The sequence below is a fragment of the Gopherus evgoodei genome, chromosome 3 (genome assembly GCF_007399415.2).
Source record: "Gopherus evgoodei ecotype Sinaloan lineage chromosome 3, rGopEvg1_v1.p, whole genome shotgun sequence".
In the NCBI taxonomy this organism is placed as follows: Eukaryota; Metazoa; Chordata; order Testudines; family Testudinidae; genus Gopherus; species Gopherus evgoodei.
Genome location: NC_044324.1, coordinates 9,515,717 through 9,539,751, shown reverse-complemented (window position 1 = coordinate 9,539,751; position 24,035 = coordinate 9,515,717). Strand labels below are relative to the sequence as shown.

The 24,035-nt window shown below is 55.9% G+C and overlaps 3 protein-coding genes across 5 annotated transcripts; 2 read left to right on the top strand and 1 right to left on the bottom strand.

Annotated features, from left to right (window-relative positions):
• Positions 1–1,164: 1,164 nt before the first annotated feature.
• Positions 1,165–5,300, top strand: LOC115647653. The gene is made up of 3 exons (XM_030554347.1): positions 1,165–1,234; positions 1,630–3,118; positions 3,149–5,300. Exons 1-3 carry the CDS (start codon positions 1,165–1,167, stop codon positions 3,507–3,509), a joined length of 1,920 nt encoding a protein of 639 aa, XP_030410207.1. The 3' UTR covers positions 3,510–5,300.
• Positions 5,301–10,488: 5,188 nt separating this feature from the next.
• On the bottom strand, positions 10,489–22,174 carry DNAJC5G (DnaJ heat shock protein family (Hsp40) member C5 gamma). Of its 3 annotated transcripts, none has more exons than XM_030554983.1 (5): positions 22,167–22,174; positions 16,080–16,198; positions 15,511–15,724; positions 13,115–13,268; positions 10,489–11,518 (listed from the first exon to the last, which is right to left on the bottom strand). In XM_030554983.1, the coding sequence occupies exons 2-5, from the start codon at positions 16,190–16,192 to the stop codon at positions 11,430–11,432; spliced, it is 570 nt and encodes a 189-aa protein (XP_030410843.1). In that variant the 5' UTR covers positions 16,193–16,198; positions 22,167–22,174; the 3' UTR covers positions 10,489–11,429. The 3 variants fall into 3 exon arrangements, with proteins under 3 accessions (XP_030410843.1, XP_030410841.1, XP_030410842.1); XM_030554981.1 differs by lacking the exon at positions 22,167–22,174 and adding an exon at positions 18,296–18,477; XM_030554982.1 differs by lacking the exon at positions 22,167–22,174 and adding an exon at positions 17,070–17,870.
• On the top strand, positions 17,714–23,481 carry LOC115647652 (extensin-like). Its single transcript, XM_030554346.1, has 4 exons — positions 17,714–17,759; positions 17,925–18,769; positions 22,081–22,982; positions 23,355–23,481. The coding sequence occupies exons 1-4, from the start codon at positions 17,714–17,716 to the stop codon at positions 23,479–23,481; spliced, it is 1,920 nt and encodes a 639-aa protein (XP_030410206.1).
• The last annotated feature ends 554 nt before the right edge of the window (positions 23,482–24,035 follow it).

The following is a 24,035-nucleotide window of genomic DNA, read 5'->3' as shown; positions in this document are numbered from 1 at the left end:
GCAAATAGGGTCAAAACACACAACTGCTCAGAAAGCTGGCCAGAACGCCATGGGGCACCAGTGCCCAAACATTACACACATTAGCCTTGGCACTCATTGGCAGAGCACTGCACTCCAGTCTGGGCTCGCTCGTCTCACGCAACAACGATCAACATATGACTTAATTCCACCATGCATATTATTTCGGGTACACTTAAATATACTCCTCAGCCATGATTACTGGTTCTCTGCAATATTGCTCCACCCAGTGTTTGCAGAGAGAAAAGTGTAGCAAAGCTTATGATGAAATTGTGTGATATGCCACATCTACTATCAACTAAAGACTTGTTTAATCTTCCACATGGTCATCTGCCCTCATGGTGTCCACTGTGCGTAAGTTTACCAAGTGAGGGATTTATAGTAGAGGATGTGTGGCGAGCTTCATGGTTGGCAGAGAAAGTGACAAATAATTAGCTTGTCTCTGACCCCACTTAACATCAACCCAGGTTTGATTTACCACAAAGGCAAAGGTAATAATTGGAGATATACTAATCTCCTAGAACTGGAAGGGATCTTGAAAGGTCATTGATTCCAGCCCCCTGCCTTCACTAGCAGGACCAATTTTTGGCCTAGATTACCCTCTCAAGGATTGAACTCACAACCCTGGGTTTAAGCAGGCCAATGCTCAAATCACGGAGCTATCCCTCCCCCCTAAGGCAATAGAGCCTTCTCAACTGCTTTCATACTGGATGTAGAATTTGTGCTGCAGCAGAATTTCAGTGGTGTTTTAGAGCCAGTCACTCTGTCAGTGTGGGCAGCAACATTGCTGAGGATGCAAAATGACTCAACTTCCTGGAGTCGTCATGCCTCAAACAGTGTTGATAAGAACACTGGGGATTGGCTTGACCAGATTACGTACGCCAAATAAATAAATAAATCAAGTTACTTCTTAGCTTTCCCTTAAAAGGATTAGATGGAGCTCTTTGAGTCTATCGCTATACGTTTTGTAATCTTTTAATCATTCTGGCGGCTCTTCTCTGACCCCTCTCCAATTTATCAACCCCCTCCTTGAATTGTGGGCATCAGACCTGGATACAGGATCCCAGCAGCAGTCGCACCAGTGCCAAACAGAGGCACAATAACCTCTCTGCTCCTCCTCAAGATTCTCCTGTTTGTGCTCCCAGGATGGCACTAGCCCTTCTGGCCAGTGTTACACTGGGAACTCATGTCCAGCTGATTGTCCACCATGACACCTGTAACTGGGGCCTGCATCCTTTATTCTGAGTGGTACATTTACATTTAGCCGTACTGAAATGTATAGTGCTTCAGACCACTGTATCACTGACTTGTCCTCTTCGTTACTCACCACTCCAAGACCCCATCCCAGTGGGACCCCACTGGAAACAAACTCGCTTGATAATGAGAACCCCCATTTACAATTACCTTTTCAGACCTTCCACTTAGCCAGTTTTTAATCCATTTACTGTGGGACAGGTTCATTTTATATCATTCTAGCTTTTTAATCAAAATGTTGTGTGATACCAAGTCCAATGTAGACACTAAGTGAGGTGTCTACACTGACGCTGCGTCGCTCTACCTACGTCACCCGAAGCTCCGCACCTCTGGCCACTCTACCTACATCGCGCCAAGCTCCGCGCATCTGGCCACTCTACCTACGTCACACGAAGCTCCGCGCCTCTGGCCACTCTACCTACATCGCGCGAAGCTCCGCACCTCTGGCCACTCTACCTACGTCGCGCCAAGCTCCGCGCCTCTGGCCACTCTACCTATGTCACCCGCTCTACCTACGTCACACAAAGCTCCGCGCCTCTGGCCACTCGACCTACGTCACACGAAGCTCCGCGCCTCTGGCCACTCGAACTACGTCGCGCCAAGCTCCGCACCTCTGGCCACTCTACCTACGTCACACGAAGCTCCGCGCCTCTGGCCACTCTACCTACGTCACACGAAGCTCCGCGCCTCTGGCCACTCGAACTACGTCGCGCCAAGCTCCGCGCCTCTGGCCACTCTACCTACATTGTGCCAAGCTCCGCACCTCTGGCCACTCTACCTATGTCGCGCCAAGCTCCGCGCCTCTGGCCACTCTACCTACGTCACACGAAGCTCCGCGCCTCTGGCCACTCTACCTACGTCACCCGAAGCTCCGCGCCTCTGGCCACTCTACCTACGTCACACGAAGCTCCGCGCCTCTGGCCACTCTACCTACGTCACCCGAAGCTCCGCGCCTCTGGCCACTCTACCTACGTCACATGAAGCTCCGCGCCTCTGGCCGCTCGACCTACGTCGCGCCAAGCTCCGCGCCTCTGGCCACTCTACCTACGTCGCACGAAGCTCCGCGCCTCTGGCCACTCTACCTACGTCGCACGAAGCTCCGCGCCTCTGGCCACTCTACCTACGTCACAGGAAGCTCCGCGCCTCTGGCCACTCGACCTACGTCGCACGAAGCTCCGCGCCTCTGGCCACTCTACCTACGTCGCACGAAGCTCCGCGCCTCTGGCCACTCTACCTACGTCGCACGAAGCTCCGCGCCTCTGGCCACTCTACCTACGTCGCACGAAGTTCCGCGCCTCTGGCCGCTCTATCTACGTCGCACCAAGCTCCGCGCCTCTGGCCGCTCTACCTACGTCACGCGAAGCTCCGCGCCTCTGGCCACTCTACCTACGTCGCGCGAAGCTCCGCGCCTCTGGCCACTCTACCTACGTCACAGGAAGCTCCGCGCCTCTGGCCACTCGACCTACGTCGCACGAAGCTCCGCGCCTCTGGCCACTCTACCTACGTCGCACGAAGCTCCGCGCCTCTGGCCACTCTACCTACGTCGCGCGAAGCTCCGCGCCTCTGGCCGCTCTACCTACGTCGCACCAAGCTCCGCGCCTCTGGCCGCTCTACCTACGTCGCACGAAGCTCCGCGCCTCTGGCCGCTCTATCTACGTCGCACGAAGCTCCGCGCCTCTGGCCACTCTACCTACATTGTGCCAAGCGCCGCACCTCTGGCCACTCTACCTATGTCGCACGAAGCTCCGCGCCTCTGGCCACTCTACCTACATTGTGCCAAGCTCCGCACCTCTGGCCGCTCTACCTACGTGGTGCCAAGCTCCGCGCCTCTGGCCACTCTACCTACGTCACACGAAGCTCTGGCCGCTCTACCTAGGTCGCGCCAAGCTCCGCGCCTCTGGCCGCTCTACCTACATTGTGCCAAGCTCCGCGCCTCTGGCCACTCTACCTATGTTGTGCCAAGCTCCGTGCTGCTCGCCGCTCTACCTACGTGGTGCCAAGCTCCGCGCCTCTGGCCACTCTACCTACATTGCATGAAGATCCACGCTGCTCGCCCTATGTCGTGCAAAGCTCCGTGCCTCTGGCTGCTCTACCTACATCGCACGAAGCTCCGTGCCTCTCGGAGCGGTGGTTTTGTCAGCGTGGGAGGGGCGTTCCGCCAACGGGAGATGCAGTGCAGCATATACTCATCCAATGTTCTGTCAACGAAACTGACTTCTGTCAACAAAACCCTGTAGTGTGGACAAGGCCTTAGAGAAGTCTGAGTATGTTATGTCAACTGTTACCTTTACCAATCAAACTTGTCATCTCATCAAAAAATACATCAAGTTAGTTTGACAGGGTCTATTTCCCATAAAGCTGTGATGATTGCCATTAATTATACCACCCTCCTTTAATTCTTTATTAACCAAGTTCTGTATCAGCTGCTCCATTTGTTACACCTCCCCCAGATCGGTGCTACAACCCCAGCTTTGGAACAGACTCTTGGAGGACCTCTCCAGTCGGCCAGACCCCTCAGCAGGTCCCACTCTTCCTTCAGGGCAGGCCATGCAGCTACACCACCTCTGGAGATGGGTCTTCCCTGGCTCTAGCACTTACTACCTCTGGGTCCAAGGGCACCGGCCAGTGGCCTTTGGTGAGGTCTGTGGTAATGAGATACCAGGCCCCGCTCCAACTTGTCTAGGGTCTCATCAGTCAAGAGCACGGGGTAGGCATCAGACACAGTGATGGCACTGAGCTTCTGATGGTCCCCACTGAACCAGATCAACCCGTCCTTCCTGGGGATCAGCACCACAGGCAAGGCCCAGGGGTTGGAGGATGGCTGGGTCACCCCTAAAACCAGCGTGTCCTTGCCCTCTCTCTCCAGGTCCTGGGCTGGTTTCCTGTTTGCAGCAGACACCAAGTAAGGCCCAGCAGGTGCCGTATCTGTTTGCCCTTGGCGCCAAAGGCATTCAAAAGACTTTTCCTTTGAGTTGTTAGTGACTCACAAACAGGTGACAGAGTGCCCCTTCTCCTCCCCTTTTGCCCACTCTTCTCACAAATGTTACCATCAGGGCTTTGAGATCCCTAGGTGGGGATATCCCGGGGTCAGCTACCCCCACGTTGCCTTTCCCCAGGTCCCACATCTGGAGCAGCCCCATTGGTTAGTTTCCCAGGACCCAGGCTTGGCCTCATTCCTTTGGGTTCGTTTTCATACCCAAACCCACAAACATCTGCCAACCAGTCTGCACGGTGCAGCTCCTCCGGCTTCCTACTAGCACCAGGTTCAGCTTGCAGGACAGATCCTGGCGTTGCTCAAACCCGAGCAGCTCGAAAAAATGTGTGCGGAGACAAACTCCCATCTGGGAGCAGGGGGGGCTTCCATGTACATCGATCTCTTGGGCACTGCACACGCCAAACCCTCGTCCTGTGAGCACCACGCCCTCCATCTGGCTATGCACCTCTATCACCAGGGCTCGGGCAGGGGCGAGATGGTGGGACCAGGCTCAAAGCGCAGCCGTCTCAAAGGCCAAAGTCTGTATCACCCTCCCTTAAACTGGGCACTTTGTACAACATAGGTTCCCGTGGACTCTTCCCACTCGCCCCTCAATGGGACCTCATGCTCCTCCACATCCAGGGGCTACTGTGGCTGCTTTTCCTGGTATATCCAGTGTCTCAGTCAGCTCCCTGCCTTGTGTACACCGCTGGGCTCCCTCCCTCCCTCTGCTGCAGCTCCAGAGATGGGAATTGGGCGTGAGGACGCCCTGCTGCTGCATTCATTGCCTTTGGGCTCTCAGAGCCCCGCCTGGGTCTGACCAGCCTTCTCCAGTCATGCAACCAGCTGCACTCCCACACAGCTCTGCCATGCTCTTCCTAGGGAGGGGGTGTCACGGACCCACAGGGTCTGGGCTCTGACCCCAACCTGGGAACGGTCCCTGGGAGGGACCTTCAGTGGGCCAGACCCCCCAGGTATCACTCCTCCCCCAGGATGAGCCATGCAGCCTCCTCACCTCCTGCCTCAGCCCATCGCTGGGCACCTGAGAGCAGTGATTTCCCTACACCCCCCCTGAATTTCCCCAACACCCCCACCCCCAGTTTTGTGAGCTAGTTACATACCAATTTAGTGACTGTTTGGAAATCTGAATTTCAACTGAAACATTAATACACACTTTAAAAGCTTATACAGTGTATGATAAAATATGTGTATCTGAAAAAGTATAATAGATTTGAAAAGTATGAACATAGACTAGCTTCCTTGCTTCCTCATACAGCGGTTGTTTTTTATGAGGTCAGTGCATTCATTTCGGTGATGTTGGCCAACCTAAGAATTTCAAATGATGATTTGTAAGCAAAGTCTAAATGAGCTCTCCCTGACAGCTAGTGATGAGCTGTGGCTGCAGGGAAAGGCTTCAGGGCCAGATTATATTTACATTCACACCTAATCTACCTAAGTATCCAGCTAACAGAGCTGTGTTGTCCAAGTGATAGATTTTGGCTGGGGTTGGGTTACAAACCACTTGAATGTGGGAGGAATGGGGGATGAAATGTTCTTATTGTATGAGTAAAGGGCAGTAGAACTGTACTTAGCCTGTGATGATTTGAAGGCATCAAGAGGGAGGGTGGGGACCTGTCCCTCTCCAGTGTTTAAAGACAGAGCTGATTAGGCTCCATAGATAGTCTTTTGTTCTGTTAAGTGACCACTGCGGCTGAAATCACTGACAATCAGGTCTAAGTGCTTAGTCCCGTTGCGGGGACAGTGTTCCTGTGGGACAGCGTTATTGTGGAAGAGACAGCCCAGACTGCGCTAGCAGCGAGGTTCCCCCAATGAGAGCTGAGCTGAAATGACTGAGAGCTGGTGGAACCTCAAGAGACCAACTCGCAGAGGTCACAGGGGCAGGTGGCAGCAGAAGGTGACTGTGCAGGGCCATTGGCAACAGAGCGGTGGAGTGAACAGTGGCACAATGAACAGACGTGGCCAAAACGAACAGTGAGCAGCTGGAGGAACAAGCAAGGTGCCTTCTTGTCCCCCACCTGGGAGGTGAACTCACGTGAAAGCACCTCTGAACTCTGAGTCTCGACTGACCAAGGACAACACCGGTGAGTGGAGTGCGGTGGAGGGAAAAGTGAGGGGCATGTTAAGTAAACATTTGTTTGTTGGACTATATTTTAGTCACTTTGCTCCAGAATGCTAGATTTGTGACTGGGAATGGAAACTTATATACACGTTTCCTAGTAGGCCAAGATTTTTAAAATGCATTATTTGCCAAGGTTGTTATCTCACATTGTTGCTATCTTGGGAGGTCGTTATATTGAGGAGTTTCTGTACTAAACATTTTTATTATTATAATTAATTCTTACATAAGAATGGTCATACTGGGTCAGATCAATGGTCCATATAGCCCAGTACCCTGTCTTGCAACAGTGGTCAAGGCCAGGTGCTTCAGAAGGAATGAACAGAACAGGTAATCATCAAGTGACCATCCCCTGTTGCCCATTTCCAGCTTCTGGCAAACAGGCTAGGGACACTCAGAGCAGGGTGTTGCATCCGTCCCCATCCTGGCTAATAGCCACAGATGGACCTGTTCTCCAGGAATTTATCTAGTTCTTTTTATAATCCTGTTACAGTTTTGGTCTTCACAGCATCCCCTGGCAAAGAGTTCCCTGGGTTGACTTTATATTGTGTGAAGAAGTACTTCCTTTTGTTTTTGTAAAACCTGCTGCCTATGAATTTCATTAGGTGACTGCTAGTTCTTGTGTTATGTGGATTAAATAAAATTTCCTTATTGACTTTCTTCGCACCAGTCAAGATTTTGTAGACCTCTATCATATCCCCATTAGTCATCTCTTTTCTAAGCTGAAAATTCCCAGTCATTTTAATCTCTCCTCTTGTTTCATACCCCTGATCATTTTAATTGCCCATCTCTGTACCTCTTCCACTTCCAGTATGTCTCTTTTAGGATGGGTGACCAGACCTGCACACACTATTCAAGGTGTGCATGTACCATGGATTTATACAGAGGCAATATGATATTTTCTGTCTTATTATCTATCCCTTTCTCAATGATCCCCAACATTCTGTTTGCTTTTGTGACTGCTGCTGCACATTGAGTGGATGTTTTCAGAGAACTATCCACAATGACTCCAAGATCTCTTTCATGAGCGTTAACAGCTAATTCAGATGCCATCATTTTGGATATATAATTGAGATTGCTTTCCAATGTGCATTACTTTGCATTTATCAACATTGAATTTCAATTGCCATTTTGTTGCCCAGTCACCCAGTTTTGTGAGATCCCTTTGTAGCTCTTCGCAGGCTGCCTGGGACTTAACTATCTGGAGTAGCTTTGTATCATCTGCAAATTTTGCCACCTCACTGTTTACCCATTTTTCCAGATGAATATGTTGAACAGTACTGGTCCCAGTACTGACCCCTCTGGGATACCACTATTTATCTCTCTCCATTCTGAAAACTGATAAATTTATTCCTACCCTTTGTTTCCCATCTTCTAACCAGTTACTGATCCATGAGAGGACTGCCCTCTTATTCCATGATGGTTTACTTTTCAAAAGTCAATTTAAATTAAATACATTTTTTTAATTTTTTTTTTTTAGAAATCTAGATCTGTTATGTGTTTTGGTGTAACTTGCATTATTCTTATGTTAAATTTGCATAATCCTAACAAAATATTTACTTTATTCATTTTTTTTTATTTATCTCATTGGTCCTAACAAACACCCCCCCTAATTTCAATTCCTGGGGAAACCACTGCCTGGGAGAGACTCAGCCACTCTGCAGGGATCCCTATGCCCACCAGTGCCTGCAGTGACACTAGACGGCCTTTCCCCAGAGCCGGTCTTGGGCCCCTGGGCACAGACTGGGGAGCCCTCAGGTTAAGTCACAGTCCAGCCAGCCAAGCTGTTGTGGGCTCCACTTTCACTCCCTCTCCCCCTCAAATGTCTGTCCGTCCCAGGAATCCCCAAGTCTCACCAAAGGCCAGCTCCCATACCAGCCATAGGTCAGTCCCCAGCCCCACCTGCTGGAGCTTGTTCAGTCCTGGGGGCTCCCACTGTCCAGCCGGATCCTCACTGGAGCTGAGGCAGGGTCAGCCTGGCTGTAATACCCTGACACACCCCTCCTGCTCTGCCCCCTGGCAGCAGCCCCCGCCCGGGCAGTCTCGCCAGGCTCAGCCTTCAGGAAAGCATTGCAAGAAATTCCCACTTTATTGCAGGGGGGCTGCTGTGCTGCCATTGTGGGAGGGGGACCCGAGGTTGGTGTGGTGCCACTGGTGGGGCACTGGGGCTGGCCTGACATGGTACAGTTGGTGGGGGCATGTTTGAACCACCTGGCACTAAGAAAGGCCAACAAACCTGGCCCTATGGGTTGGGGGAGGGGCTCCCTCCTGAGTGACACAGAGCTGCCCTGGTTAAAGGGGTGGGTCACCCCCGGGCTGGTCGGTCCTTGCCTGGTCTCTGCTACCAGCATGTGAAACTGGCTGGCCCCTCCCCCAGAGCGTGCCCCATGGGCTGGCAAGCACTGAGGAATGCACTGCCTCTGCCCAGCCATGCCCTGGCACCCCCACCTGCCCAGCTGATTCCAGCCCACAGGCCAGGGCAGCCTGAGCAGACAATTAACCCTTGGCACACCGAGCAGCCCCAGAAGTTATCTGTGCCCTGGCAGGGCAGCAGCCTCGATCCACTGTCCCCTCCCCACACAGCACCCCCGATGGAGGGCAGCCAGAGACAGCTGGAGGACAAGCATTGGTGGCTCCAGCTCACAGCAAAGCCCTTGGGAGCAGAGGCCTGGGCAGGTGTCTTCACCAGGCCCATCTCCACACAGGGGAGGAACCTGGACTTGGGGGGCGGGGGTTAACCACCCTCCACGGGAGGTGCACTGCAGGGAGCAGTTGCATGGTGGGGTGTGAGGGTCTGTGTGTGATTCCAAGGACCTCCTGTCCTCCCCCAGGCCCATTCAGCCTCTAAGGCAAGGTTGTGCTCCACTCTCAGCTCTGCCAGGTGCCTGCTGGGCAGCCAGGAGGCAGGCGCTGCCCTGCCCTCCCTTGGCACAGCACAGTGGGAGCTGCTGCCCAGGAGAACCAGGAGGCAGCATCCAGCAGGCCAGGGGCACTTGGCTGTAACCACTCCACTCTGAGCTCAGCCAGGTGCGGAGGGCTGGACGCAGGAGGTGTTGGGGGACGCTCCAGGCCAGCTGATGTGGGGGGCACAATGGGCCCTTCCAGCTGGACTCCACCCCCATCCCACCTGGACCCCAGCCAATGACACCCCAGCCCTGCCCCCATGGCACTGCCACAATGATCTACATGCCATGGCCCCTCCTGACTTCAGCAGAGGGACGGGACCCCACGCCCTCCCTGGAGAGCCCCCCAGCTCACAGCTGCATTGCCTCTGAGCCAGCGTAGGGAGCAGCCCCAGGCTGCAGGGGGCAGGATGGCAACCGCTCTCCGGCCACAGGCACACACACACACACGGGGGCAATGCCTTGGGCAGGGAGTCCTAAGCTAGAACAGCTGGGTTCACACCCCTCCCTGAGCCAGGCCATCTAGACTTCCCCCCACCCACCCAAGGAGGAGCAGAACCTGGCTTGTGGTGTGATACCATTAGCCTCACGCCCGGCAGCTTGGGAAAGCCGAGAGTGGCACAGCGGGTGCTGCTAGGCGAGCCCAGCCCCAGCTGTTAGCAGACAGCCTGAGCCCAGGGTGCCCTTATCCTGGCTCTCTCCTCACCCCACGCAGCATGCAGTGGCAGGAAGTTCCACAGGCAAGTTACAGGTTATAAAAGAACTCGGCAGCTTTGGCTCTCTTCACAGGGATGCTTGCATTGCCCAGTAGGCTCACTCCTTCCTCCACGCTCAAGCCAGGCTGCGTGGCTGGCAGTGCAGCTGCCAGGGGCCGAGGGCTGAGCAAGGACCCTGCCCCTGCTCTGCCGGACTCCTAGGGAGGTGGCCACAGGCAGCAGACGCTGAAGTCCAGCCATGTCCCTCCCCCTCTCTGGTCCCTCACTGTCCAGGTGACAGCCCCTGCAGGGAAGGCTCCTGCCCAGCTGTGACCACGCACCCTTCACTGGCTCTCAGCACACAGTAATGCAACAGCGCTAGACCGGCTGGGCCTGGTCCTGGGACACGGGCAAGAGGAGCTGCACACAGCCTGTCTCTGTGCTCAGGAGCGTGTCCATAGCCTGGAGCAAGGCCGGGCAGGGAGCTGGCCGCACAGGTGCAAGTCATGGACTCAGAGCGGTGCTGGCAGGGCAAAGACCACGGTGAGAGACAAGCCCTCCAGCAGCCTTTAATGGTGCCACCAAATGCAGCCAACAGGTTCCTTTATTGCCCTGACACACCATCCCAGTGGGCCCCAGGGCACCGGCAGAGACACCCATGAGGCTCAGACACAGTGACTGAGGTTCTGTCTGTGCCACGTGCAGGCCAGGCCAGGAGCACTGAGGGAGGGGGTGCTGCCTCCGGGTGGGGCAGCAAGCCACAGTGCAAGTAGGCAGCGAGTGCACTGTCTGCCAGGACCACGCCTGCCCGGAGAGCTGTGTTTGGCACCCAACACAGGGAAGGGATAGGCCCCTGGAGGAGCAGGGCGCCTGGCAGGCTCAGCCTGTGGCTGCCCTGTCTCCATGGGCTAGTTACAGTGGGGTTGGTCTCATTTGCCTCCAGGCTGCACGGCTGGGGCACAAGCTTGTGCTTCTGAGGCCAGGGCCGGCGAGCTCGGCATCCGCACAGCTGTAAACACTGGGTTGTGGGGGGAGGGGCCCGGCTGGGGAGAAGCCAGGCAGGTGCTGGTGCTGGGTGACCGGCCGAGGCAGGGACAGGGGCTGTGCAGCAGTGCAGCCTTCTGTGGGGGGGTTACCCAGGGGTTTCCAGTCTCAGGTTCCTTGGGCAGCAATGCCAGCGCAGGGAGCCTGGCTAGTCAGCAGGCTGCTGCAGCAGCCAGAGAAGTCACAGCACGAGGAGCCTTGGGCAGGCGCAGGCCGCAGGAGTGAGTCCTTGCAGGAATGGCCGCCCCAAAGGCGTTGCCAGTTTACCTGAGATTCAAGCCGCAGCCAAGTGGCCTGGCTGCCCACAGCACAGGGGCCAGGAACCCCAGGCAGCGGCAGTTCCAGTGGGGTTCCCACCCAGAGTCCAGGCGAGGGGACAGGCAGTCAGCAGGTCGAAGTCGGCCTCATGCGTCAGTCCTGAGGCTGGCGTCTGGCAGCGGCTCCTCTCCAGCTGCTGCAGGCAGGGGCTGCACCACAATGGGTGTCTGGGTGTCTGAGGGGCAACAGGCTCAGTGGAGGGGCAGGGTATTCAGGGGTCTCAGAGCACCCCCACTTCCACCCGGGATCCCCCCAACCCTACACCAGGCTACCTGCTTGGCACAGAACCTGGCAGCCACAGACATGGGAGCTCAGGGCTCCGGACAGCTGCTGCAGGCTCCAAGAGGAAGCAGGCCCCAGCGATGTGAGAGCCATGGAGTAGGGTATGGACCTGGCCAGCCCAAATGGCTATTATTGGCTCACGACTGTGGGCAAAGATGGTGGGGCACTGGCAGCGAGAGAGAGCTGCGGGAGCCCAGGCTGGGCAGGTGGGAGGGGAGGTCGGGGGCTGGGAGCAAAGGGTGGGTTCAGGGGTCAAGGGAGCTGTATGTGCTTCCCTGACACATTGAAAGGCTCCTTCAAGCCAGGAGGTACCACAAATCCTGAGGGTCCGTGACAAAGGGCCACCCACAGCAGGCACCAGGAGCGCCCCATCAGCTGACGGGCAGGCATAGCAGCCATGCCCACCCCCTGCTGTCTCCCTCCACGCCTGCCTGGGACCCCAAGGGCATGCAGGTGGGGGAGACTGTGGCAGGGCAGGGCCTGGGGGATGCAGGCTGGTGAGTCCCAGGGCGGCCTTGCTCCAAGCATAGGGACAAGACAATCACCTTGTGCTGGGGGGCCCCCCCCGGCCACTCGAAGCACTGTCACCCGGCCTCCCGGGCATCAGCTCAGCCAACAGCAGGACTCCCCCACTCTCTCACTTTGGCTAACGGCAGGGAGGACTCAGTCCCATGCTGGAGGGCAGGATCCCCCCAACTGCACGCAGTAGGAGCAACAGCAGGACTGGGCCTGTCAGGCGAGGCAGCAGGGCAGGCCCCAGGGATGCTCAGCTCCCTCCGGGCAGCTGGATCCCAGCCATTGTCTGCTCTGCCCTGCACTCTGCTCACATGCAGCCCTGGTGCCAGGACCGACCGCAGGCCCAGCCAAGCCCCTGCTCCCACATGGGCTTCTGGGCCCACCCCGCAGGGGGCAAGATAGCACAATCCCCCAAGAGCTCCAAGCACTAGGCCCAGCACTGCCTGTCCCAGCCCAGAGGGGACCCCAGGGTGTCAGCGAGATCCTGACCCCACTTTCCTCCATTCACAGCACAGGCGGGGGGGGGAGAGGGGCTTCTTACCAGTCCCCTCTCCCTGGTGACAGCTGCCAGGCCCCACCGCAGCCCCTGGGATGGGCCAGCCCAAGCCAGCCACAGGCTTGTGTAGACACAGCCCAGGGCAGGGCAGACGAGAGACCTGCCCAGAGTTCACAGCAAGCCGTGGCAGAGCTGGGAGCCTAGGCCAGAGCCCAGTACTGCCCCTTCCACTAGCTCCTGCTCTTGCTATCATCCGCCCAGTGCCTGCCCCATGCTGCCCAATCCTGGGGCTGGCCGTGTGCCTGCAGCCTCCTGCCCCAACCCCAACCGTTACCCTCACTGCCTCGGGCTCAATAGCGCATCTGCCCTGGGGGTTCCCTACCCCACTCAGAGCGAGGCTCGGACGAAGATCAGGCCCCAGGCTGAGCTGGGCTCCCCTCTGGCAGCAGGAGCGCGGGCAGGGCAACTCCCTCTCACCTTCAGCCTCAGCTTGGATCTGCGCCTCCAGGTCCTCGGGGTTGACGTACTTGTAGGAGTCCTCGTCCTCAGGCGGACGGCATTTCCCGCAGCAGAAACAGCAACAGCAGCAGCAGCAGCAGCAGGTGAAGATGCCACAGCACACGGCCAAGGCCTGCATGGGAGGGAGCAGCCAGGTCATCGACTCCGAGGGGCTGCGAGAGGCCTCCCAGTCCAGTGCCCCGCACCGAGGCAGGACTAAGGATTCTCTGACCAGCCCTGACAGGGGTGTGTCCAAGCAGCTCTGAAAATCCTCCAGTGACCGAGGTTCCACAGCCTCCCTGGGCAATTTGTTCCAGGGCTTAACCACCCTGAAATGAGGACGTTTTCCCTAATGTCCAACCTAAACCTCCCTTGCTGCAATTTAACTCATTGCTTCCTCAGGGGTTAAGGAAAATAGTTTACCTCCCTCCTCTTTATAACAACCGTTTATGTGCCTGAAGACTTATTCCACCCCCAAAGCTTCTCTTTACCAAACCAAACAAACCAATTTTTCAATTCTTCCTGGAAGGTCATGCTTTCCTGGCCTATAACCATTTGTGCTGCTCTTCTCTGGACTTTCTCCAGTGTGTCCAGTTCAGGAAAGATGTGGACAAAATACTCCAGCTGAGGCCGTATCAGTGTGGAGTAGAGCGGAAGAATCACTTTTCCTGTCTTGCTTCCAACACTCCTGCTAATACAGCCCAGACTGATGTTCGCTTTTTATGCAACAGTGTCACACTCTTCATTCACACTTAGCTTGTGATCCACTATCACAGATCCCTTTCTGCAGTATTCTTCCTAGGCAGTCATTGCCCAGTGTGTATGTGCGCAACTGATTGTTCCTTCCTGAGTGGAGCACTTCGCATTTGTCCTTACTGAATTTCATCCCATTTACTTCAGACCATTTCTCCAGCTTGTCCAGATCATTTTGAATTTTAATCCTGTTCTCCAAAGCACTTGCAACCCCTCCCAGCTTAGTATCATCCACAAACTTCATAAGTGTCCTCTCAATGCCATTATCTAAACAACTGGTGAAGACATGGAATAGAAGTACCCCCAGGACAGATCCCTGCAGGACCCCACTGGATGTGCCCTTTTGGCTTTAAGACTAAGCTTGATAAGTTTATGGAAGGGATGGTATGATGGGATAGCTTAATTTTGGCAATTGATCTTTGATCATCAGCAGGTAAGTATGCCCAGTGGTCTGTGATGGGATGGGATCTGAGTTACTGCAGAGAATTCTTTCCTGAGTGCTGGCTGGTGAGTCTTGCTCAGGGTTTAACTGATCGCCATATTTGGGGTCAGGAAGGAATTTTCCCCCGGGGCAGATTGGCAGAGGCCCTGGAGGTTTTTCGCCTTCCTCTGCAGCATGGGGCACGGGTCACTTGCTGGTAGATTCTCTGCAGCTTGAGGTCTTCAAACCACAATTTGAAGACGTCAATAACTCAGACATAGGTTAGGGTTTGTTATAGAAGTGGATGGGTAGGGTTCTGTGGCCTGCTTTGTGCAGGAGGTCAGACTAGATGATCATATTGGTCCCTTCTGACCCTAAAGTCTATGAGTTGACTGTGAACCACCGATAACTCTCTGGGAACGGTTTTGCACCTACCTTACAGTAGGCTACATTTCCCTAGTTTGTTTATGAGACAGTCACTTGAGACAGTCTCATATCTCAACTTCAGTAAGGCTTTCATCCCATCTGCCACTTCCCCCTAGCCACAAGGTTTGTTACTCTGTCAAAGGAGGATATTATGTTGGTTTGCAACGATTTGTTCTTGACAAAATACACATTCGCTGTCACTTATCACCTTATTATCGTGTAAGTCTTTACAAATACATTGAGTATTTGCTCCACTATCTTTCCAGGTAACAAAGTTAAACTGAATGGTCTGTAATGCCCTGGTTTGTCCTTGTTCCCGTTTAGTGATAAGGGCTATATTTGCCCTTTGCCAGCCCTCTGGGATCTGGCTTCCAGAGTTCTCAAAGATAAGCACTAACAGCCCAGAGGTCTCGTCAGCCAGTACCTTAAGTATTCTAAGATGTATTTCATCAGGCCCTACCGACCTGAAGACACCTAACTTGTCTATGTAATTCTTAGCTTAGCCTCAAGATCCTGCCTCATTTACACCGATGGTCAGTCTGACTGTGAACTCCCACCTCTGCCACAACGGGTGGCTCAGGGCCTGGGCACCCCACCCTCCTCCGGTTGGGGCACCCAGAGCCCAGGAGACCTCTCCGCGTCACCCCACCTGGCAGCCTAAGCCACGTGGCTGGAGCAGCCAGTGCTAGAGAGTGGCCCATGGTGTCTCCGTGGGAGCCCGACCGGTGCACAGAACAGACCAGGGGGCTATGCCAAGCAAGCAGCAGGCACTCACCTTGAACCACCACTTGGACATAAGGAAGTAGTACTTGACACTCTCCTCACCGAACTGCTCCGCCACGTAGAGCCCCATGGAGCCATACTCATCATAGATCCGCCGCTTGTTCTCATCATTCAGCGTCGCGTTCGCATTGTTGATCTCCTTGAACTTCTCCACTGCCTCGGGATTCTCGGGGTTCTTGTCCGGGTGGTACTTCAGGGCCAATTTCCTGCATGGTGCAGAGGAGTGGCAGGGCTGAGGAGACGTCCCAAGCCACCCCCCCAGATCTCATGGGCGCACCCAGAGAATCCTCCCTCCCTTTTCCCTGGGGCTGGGAGACCTTGAGCTACTTAGTATGGCCCTGCCCCATGCTGGGGGCAGGAGGACCCTTGGGACAGGAGGGCATGGTGTAACTCCACCCTGCAGTTCCAGGGTGTGCATTCCTCTCCAGACACAGGGCCAGAGCCCAGCAGGTGTGCGGAAGCACTCGCCTGCATGGCTGGCAGGTCCGGCAGCAGAGGTGCAGCCACAAAGGGCCCATGGGAGAGGCTGGGGTCACTGGGCCCAGCAGGTGGGTTCTCTACCTGTATGCCTTCTTGATCTCCTCTGAAGAAGCCCCCTTCTCCAGGCCCAGGACTCTGTACAAACTCTCCCCAGCCCGGGACATCTTCCGCTGGGTTCGGCCGGGTTCTGCCATGTTGCTCTGTATTGGAGGGGAAATGGGAGGTGTAAGTAAACATGCCCATGCCCTGCAAGCTGCAGCCACCAGTTTGCGGGCAGAACTGGTGAGGACACGGGGAGCTGGGCGCAGGGGCTGGCAAGCCAGCTATTCCAGCTCCCTAGAGCAAGCAGCGGAGCATCTGCTGGCCAGGATCCTGTCACCCACTGCAGGGCCATCCAGGCAGGCACCAGGGCACAGCTGCCTTGAGGATCCCCCCCACATCACAGGGCCCACTCAGCAGAGCCCCCTGGGGGATGATGAAACCATCCAGACAGCAGCTCTCCAGCAGAGGGCCAAGCCCAGCGCTCACAATGCCGGCGAGGAAGTAGGGAAAGGCAGATTTCCGGCAGGCCCCGCATGCGCACCTGGCCTGGGTCTCCCACACGCAAGGCCAGGCCAGGCCGGCAGTGCCTAACAGCTCCCTCCATACTAAACCTGGACACTGGAGACAAGGCCACATCCGTGCCAGCACCATGGGCCCCAGCTGCCTGGGGCGAACCTGCCACCTGCGCAGACCCTCGTCCTGGGGCAGCGGTGCCCTCTGGCAGGTCGCTCACAGCAGCTGCTCTGCCTCCCCTTCACCCTCGTGAGTCAGGGCTGCCAATGGCCAGCACTGCCCCCTCCTGGCCACAGGACCCACAGCCTGGGGACCAGAGTACTCCCAGATACATGCCAGCGCAGCACGCCCCACTCCCAACCATGCACTCACTGCAGACATCGAAGTGCATCTGCCCAGTCACCCCCAAACCCTCAGTCTGCAGCTTGTCAGAGCTTTGGGCTTCTCTCACCCTGCAAGCTCCCAAAAGGGCACAAGAGCTCAAGACCAGGACAGGGACCAGGACACAGCACTTACCTAGCTGAGAATCCAGGCTCACCCGGCAGCAGGAATGAGGAAGTGAAACAAGGCAGGGCAAGAACTGGCCAGACAAGGACACACAGCCCAGCAATCAGCCTGCCCATGACCCAAGGGAGGGCACAGACAGCCCAGAAACCAACCCATCCACTACCAGCACCCACCTGCCCAAAACCCAAGGGTGGGCACTGCCAGCCCCTGCCTGGCTAGCAATACAGCCCCATGGATGTGACCGAGCTCTCGGGCTGGATCCCTGGCTTAAGGGAATCGCTTCCTGCTCTGAGCCCCACCCGAGGGCCCAGCCCAGCCAGGCTTGCTCTGGCGGACCGGCTGCAGTGAACAGCTGGGGGCAGCTGGGTTACAACAGGCTTGGCAAGCTTTGAGACTAACCCCCGCTAATCAGACTACACAGCCAGGGATGCTGGGCCACGGCCACGGAGCAATGCCCGCACAGCAGGGCCGGCTTTAGGAAGTGCGGGGCCCAAGTCAAACAGCTTCCGTGGGGCCCTGGCAGGGGTGACTTTAAAAAAACCCGTGTAAAGCACAGGCGGGGCTTGCATTCCCCGCTGGTGCTCCGAGTCTTTGGCGGCACTTCGGCGGGTCCGTCACTGCTTCCAGCGGCACTGAAGGACCCAGAGTAAGCGATGGACCCGCGAGGGAAGTGCCGCCAGCTGAGCAAACATCACAAAGGCGCCTCTCGCCAGGGGGGGGCGGGCCCGATTCGGGGAACTGCTGGAACAGGCCTAAAGCCGGCGCTGCCTCCCAGCCTCACCGGGCACGAGAGCCGCTGGCCCCAGCCCCGGCCCCGGCCCCAATGACAGCCCGGCCCCGGCCCGGCCCGGCCCCGCCTCCCAGCCTCACCGGGCACGAGAGCCCCTGGCTCCGGCCCGGCCCGGCTCGGCTCTCCGGCGGGCCATGGCCTGCGGGGCACGCGAGCGCCCACAGAGCCCGGCGGGAGCGGCGATGAGCGGACCCCCCCCCCCCGGGCGCGCCAGGGGCCGGTCCCGGGACTCGGCACACGCCGCTCCGGGCGGGGCACCGGGCTGAGGGCGCGGCAGGACTCGGGTCCCCCGGCGGCTCCCAAGGCCCCAGCCCGCACCGGGCGGGGGCAGCGAGCCCCGCAGTCACCGCCGGCCCGGCCCGGCCCGGCCCGTCTGTCTGTCTGTCGCGGGGAGTTCCGCAGGCGGCGGCGGCCGCACAGCGCCCCGGCCCGGCGCGTCTCTCACCGGCGGCTCCCGCAGCCCCGCTCAGCTTCCGCCGCCGACCCGGTGAAACCAGACCAGCGTCAGGACTGCGCATGCGCAGTCCGAGCCCTGCACAGGCGCCTTAACCCTGACCGACCCCTGCGCATGTGCAGATCCTTGTACGGAGATGAAAGTGCGCAGCCGCGGGGCCCGCCCGAACCTCGGGATCACTGGGCCTGGGAGCGCCCCCAGCCGAGACACAACTCCCGGCATGCCCCGCTCGCCTCCAACTCCCGGCATGCCCCGCTCCCAGATACACCAACTCCCGGCATGACCCGCTCCCTTCCAGACACACCAACTCCCAGCATGCCCCGCTCGCCTCCAGATACACCAACTCCCGGCATGTCCCGCTCCCCTCCAGATACACCAACTCCCAGCATGCCCCGCTCGCCTCCAACTCCCGGCATGCCCCACTCCCTTGCAGATGCACCAACTCCTGGCATGCCCTGCTCCCAGGTACATCAACTCATAGACTCTAGGACTGGAAGGGACCTCGAGAGGTCATCGAGTCCAGTCCCCTGCCCTCATGGCAGGACCAAATACTGTCTAGACCATCCCTGATAGACATTTATCTAACCTACTCTTAAATATCTCCAGAGATGGAGATTCCACAACTTCCCTAGGCAATTTATTCCAGTGTTTAACTACCCTGACAGTTAGGAACTTTTTCCTAATGTCCAACCTAAACCTCCCTTGCTGCAGTTTAAGCCCATTGCTTCTTGTTCTATCATTGGAGGCTAAGATGAACAAGTTTTCTCCCTTCTCCTGATGACACCCTTTTAGATACCTGAAAACTGCTATCATGTCCCCTCTCAATCTTCTCTTTTCCAAACTAAACAAACCCAATTCCTTCAGCCTTCCTTCATAGGTCATGTTCTCAAGACCTTTAATCATTCTTGTTGCTCTTCTCTGGACCCTCTCCAATTTCTCCACATCTTTCTTGAAATGCGGTGCCCAGAACTAGACACAATACTCCAGTTGAGGCCTAACCAACGCAGAGTAAAGCGGAAGAATGACTTCTCGTGTCTTGTTTACAACACACCTGTTAATGCATTCCAGAATCACGTTTGCTTTTTTTGCAACAGTATCACACTGTTGACTCATATTAAGCTTGTGGTCTACTATGATCCCTAGATCTCTTTCTGCCATACTCCTTCCTAGACAGTCTCTTCCCATTCTGTATGTGTGAAACTGATTGTTCCTTCCTAAGTGGAGCACTTTGCATTTATCTTTATTGAACTTCATCCTGTTTACCTCAGACCATTTTTCCAATTTGTCCAGATCATTTTGAATTTTGACCCTGTCCTCCAAAGCAGTTGCAATCCCTCCCAGTTTGGTATCGTCCGCAAACTTAATAAGCGTACTTTCTATGCCAACATCTAAATCGTTGATGAAGATATTGAACAGAACCGGTCCCAAAACAGACCCCTGCGGAACCCCACTTGTTATACTTTTCCAGCAGGATTGGGAGCCATTAACAACTACTCTCTGAGTACGGTTATCCAGCCAGTTATGCACCCACCTTATAGTAGCCCCATCTAAATTGTACTTTCCTAGTTTATCTATAAGAATATCATGCGAGACCGTATCAAATGCCTTACTAAAGTCTAGGTATATCACATCCACCACTTCTCCCCTATCCACAAGGCTTGTTATCCTATCAAAGAACGCTATCAGATTAGTTTGACACGATTTGTTCTTTACAAATCCATGCTGGCTATTCCCTATCACCTTACCACCTTCCAAGTGTTTGCAGATGTTTTCTTTAATTACCTGCTCCATTATCTTCCCTGGCACAGAAGTTAAACTAACTGGTCTGTAGTTTCCTGGGTTGTTTTTATTTCCCTTTTTATAGATGGGCACTATATTTGCCCCCTTCCAGTCTTCTGGAATCTCCCCCGTCTCCCATGATTTCCCAAAGATAATAGCTAGAGGCTCAGATACCTCTTCCATTAACTCCTTGAGTATTCTAGGATGCATTCCATCAGGCCCTGGTGACTTGCAGGCATCTAACTTTTCTAAGTGATTTTTTACTTGCTCTTTTTTTATTTTCTCTTCTAAACCTACCCTCTTCCCGTAGGCATTCACTATATTAGACATTCCTTCAGACTTCTCAGTGAAGACCGAAACAAAGAAGTCATTAAGCATCTCTGCCATTTCCAAGTCTCCCGTTACTGTTACCCCCTCCTCATTGAGCAGTGGGCCTACCCTGTCCTTAGTCTTCCTCTTGCTTCTAATGTATGGATAAAAAGTCTCCTTGTTTCCCTTTATTCCCATAGTTAGTTTGAGTTCATTCTGTGCCTTTGCTTTTCTAATCTTGCCTCTGCATTCCTGTGTTATTTGCCTATATTCATCCTTTGTGATCTGACCTAGTTTCCATTTTTTATATGACGCCTTTTTATTTTGTAGGTCACGCAAGATCTCAAGGGTAAGCCAAGGTGGTCTTTTGCCACATTTTCTATCTTTCCTAACCATCGGAATAACTTGCTTTTAGGCTCTTAATAGTGTCCCTTTGAAAAACTGCCAACTTTCCTCAGTTGTTTTTCCCCTCAGTCTTAATTCCCATGGGATCTTACCTATCAGCTCTCTGAGCTTACCAAAATCCGCCTTCCTGAAATCCATTGTCTCTATTCTGCTGTACTCCCTTCTACCCTTCCTTAGAATTGCAAATTCTATGATTTCATGATCACTTTCACCCAAGCTTCCTTCTACTTTCAAATTCTCAACAAGTTCTTCCCTATATGTTAAAATCAAGTCTAGAACAGCTTCCCCCCTAGTAGCTTTTTCAACTTTCTGAAATAAAAAGTTGTCTGCTATGCAGTCCAGGAACTTATTGGATAGTCTGTGCCCCGCGGTGTTATTTTCCCAACATATATCTGGATAGTTGAAGTCCCCCATCACCACCAAATCTTGGGCTTTGGATGATTTTGTTAGTTGTTTGAAAAAAGCCTCATCCACCTCTTCCACCTGATTAGGTGGCCTGTAGTAGACTCCCAGCACGACATCACCCGTGTTTTTTACCCCTTTTAGCCTAACCCAGAGACTCTCCACACTTCCGTCTCCTATGTCCATCTCCACCTCAGTCCAAGTGTGTACATTTTTAATATATAAGGCATGCCCCGCTCCCTTCTAGATACACCAACTCACAGCATGCCCCGCTCCCAGATACATCAACTCCCGGCATGCCCCGCTCGGCTCCAACTCCCGGCATGCCCCGCTCCCAGATACAACAACTCCTGGCATGCCCCGCTCGTTTCCAACTCCCGGCATGCCCCGCTCCCTTCCAGATACACCAACTCCCAGCATGCCCCGCTCGGCTCCAACTCCCGGCATGCCCCGCTCCCAGATACAACAACTCCCGGCATGCCCCGCTCGTTTCCAACTCCCAGCATGCCCCGCTCCCTTCCAGATACACCAACTCCTGGCATGCCCCGCTCACCTCCAACTCCCGGCATGCCCCACTCCCTTCCAGATACACCAACTCCCAGCATGCCCCACTCGCCTCCAACTCCCAGCATGCCCTGTTCCCTTCCAGATACACCAACTCCCAGCATGCCCCGCTCGCCTCCAACTCCCAGCATGCCCCGCTCCCTTCCAGATACACCAACTCCCAGCATGCCCTGCTCACCTCCAACTCCCGGCATGCCCCACTCCCTTCCAGATACACCAACTCCCAGCATGCCCCGCTCGCCTCCAACTCCCGGAAAGCCCCGCTCCCTTCCAGATACACCAACTCCCAGCATGCCCCGCTCGCCTCCAACTCCCAGCATGCCCCGCTCCCTTCCAGATACACCAACTCCCGGCATGCCCCGCTCCCTTCCAGATACACCAACTCCCAGCATGCCCCGCTCACCTCCAACTCCCGGCATGTCTCACTCCCTTCCAGATACACCAACTCCCATCATGCCCCACTCGCCTCCAACTCCCAGCATGCCCCGTTCCCTTCCAGATACACCAACTCCCAGCATGCCCCGCTCGCCTCCAACTCCTGGCATGCCCCACTCCCTTCCAGATACACCAACTCCCAGCATGCCCCGCTCCCTTCCAGATACACCAACTCCCATCATGCCCCGCTCGCCTCCAACTCCTGGCATGCCCCACTCCCTTCCAGATACACCAACTCCCGGCATGCCCCACTCCCTTCCAGATACACCAACTCCCAGCATGCCCCACTCCCTTCCAGATACACCAACTTCCAGCATGTCCCACTCGCCTCCAACTCCCGGCATGCCCCGCTCCCTTCCAGATACACCAACTCCCAGCATGCCCCGCTCGCCTCCAACTCCCGGCATGCCCCGCTCCCTTCCAGATACACCAACTCCCAGCATGCCCCACTCGCCTCCAATTCCCGGCATGCCCCGCTCCCTTCCAGATACACCAACTCCCAGCATGCCCCGCTCGCCTCCAACTCCCAGCATGCCCCTCTCCCAGATACACCAACTCCCGGCATGCCCCGCTCGCCTCCAACTCCCGGCATGCCCCGCTCCCAGATACACCAACTCCCAGCATGCCCCGCCCCCAGATACACCAACTCCCGGCATGCCCCGCTCCCAGATACACCAACTCCCAGCATGCCCCGCTCGCCTCCAACTCCCGGCATCTCCCGCTACCTTCCAGATACACCAACTCCCAGCATGCCCCACTCGCCTCCAACTCCCGACATGCCCCAGTCCCTTCCAGATACACCAACTCCCAGCATGCCCCCCTCCCAGATACACCAACTCCCGGCATGCCCCGCTCGCCTCCAACTCCCGGCATGCCCCAATCCCAGTTATACCGCTCCCGGCATGCCCCGCTCGCCTCCAACTCCCAGCATGCCCCGCTCCCAGGTACACCAACTCCCGGCATGCCCCGCTCCCAGATACAACAACTCCCGGCATGCCCCGCTCCCTTCCAGATACACCAACTCCCGGCATGCCCCACTCCCCATCACCCCAGCATGCCCCTCCCCTGCTATGCCAACTCCCAGCATGCCCCACTCCCCGTTACGCCAACTCCAAGCGTGCCCCACTCCCCTGCTCGTTGATTGCCCTCACCATAGAGCCGACGTGCAGAAAGGAGGCGTGCGGGGAAATCCTGGCAGACCCTTTATTAGCGTGTACAAAACGAAGGCAGCCATGTACAGTATTGCAAAGGCAGAGCAGGTGGGTGCCCAGTCCCAGGGCTGACAAAGAGCCACTTGCAGGAGCCAAGCACTAGGGGCATCTGCCACTTCCTGGGCATGTCAAGCGGGCCCAGGAGATCTTGCAGAAGCCTCAGATGCCCTTGCCAGTCTCAGTAAAGGGCCAAGAAAAGCATGCCCCACGGGCATGCTGCTGGTGCCATTCCTGGGCCCCAGGCCCAGAGCCCCAGCAGGGCATAAGGCAGCCCCTGGCTTCTAGCACTGTGCGTGGCAATGGGAGACCCCCCTGAAACCAGCTCTCCAAAGAGAAGGAAACCCTCTTGTCCCAGTCTGTGGTCCTGATTTCCTGTGCACTGAAGTAATGGATGAGCCAGCGCTGGCGTGGCAGCCATCTCCCCATGCCCCGGGCACAGAGGCAGCATTGTGGGAAGGGGCTCAGACGGGAGGCTGCTGAAACACGTTGAGACCTCCCTGCCATGCTCCCCCTTGGAGCAGCTTCTGCAGCAAGTAGCTGTCCTGCCCTGAGCATGAGACAGGAGTCAAGGAAGGAGCTCAGGGTCTCCTCACAAGCCCACACCCGCATAGGGATGAACTGCAATC

Coding starts and splice junctions, on each gene's coding strand:
- LOC115647652 (XM_030554346.1), top strand. CDS start 17,714: ATGGACCCGCGAGGGAAGTGCCGCCAGCTGAGCAAACATCACAAAG. Junction 18,770..22,080: donor CTGGCATGCCCTGCTCCCAG/GTACATCAACTC, acceptor TCCAACTCCCAG/CATGCCCCGCTCCCTTCCAG. Junction 22,983..23,354: donor CCAACTCCCGACATGCCCCA/GTCCCTTCCAGA, acceptor CCCTCACCATAG/AGCCGACGTGCAGAAAGGAG.
- DNAJC5G (XM_030554983.1), bottom strand. CDS start 16,192: ATGGCAGAACCCGGCCGAACCCAGCGGAAGATGTCCCGGGCTGGGGAG. Junction 15,725..16,079: donor GAGATCAAGAAGGCATACAG/GTAGAGAACCCA, acceptor TGCACCATGCAG/GAAATTGGCCCTGAAGTACC. Junction 13,269..15,510: donor TGTCCAAGTGGTGGTTCAAG/GTGAGTGCCTGC, acceptor CCTCCCATGCAG/GCCTTGGCCGTGTGCTGTGG.
- LOC115647653 (XM_030554347.1), top strand. CDS start 1,165: ATGGCACTAGCCCTTCTGGCCAGTGTTACACTGGGAACTCATGTCCAG. Junction 1,235..1,629: donor GATTGTCCACCATGACACCT/GTAACTGGGGCC, acceptor CATCGCGCCAAG/CTCCGCGCATCTGGCCACTC. Junction 3,119..3,148: donor CCTCTGGCCACTCTACCTAC/GTCACACGAAGC, acceptor CGCTCTACCTAG/GTCGCGCCAAGCTCCGCGCC.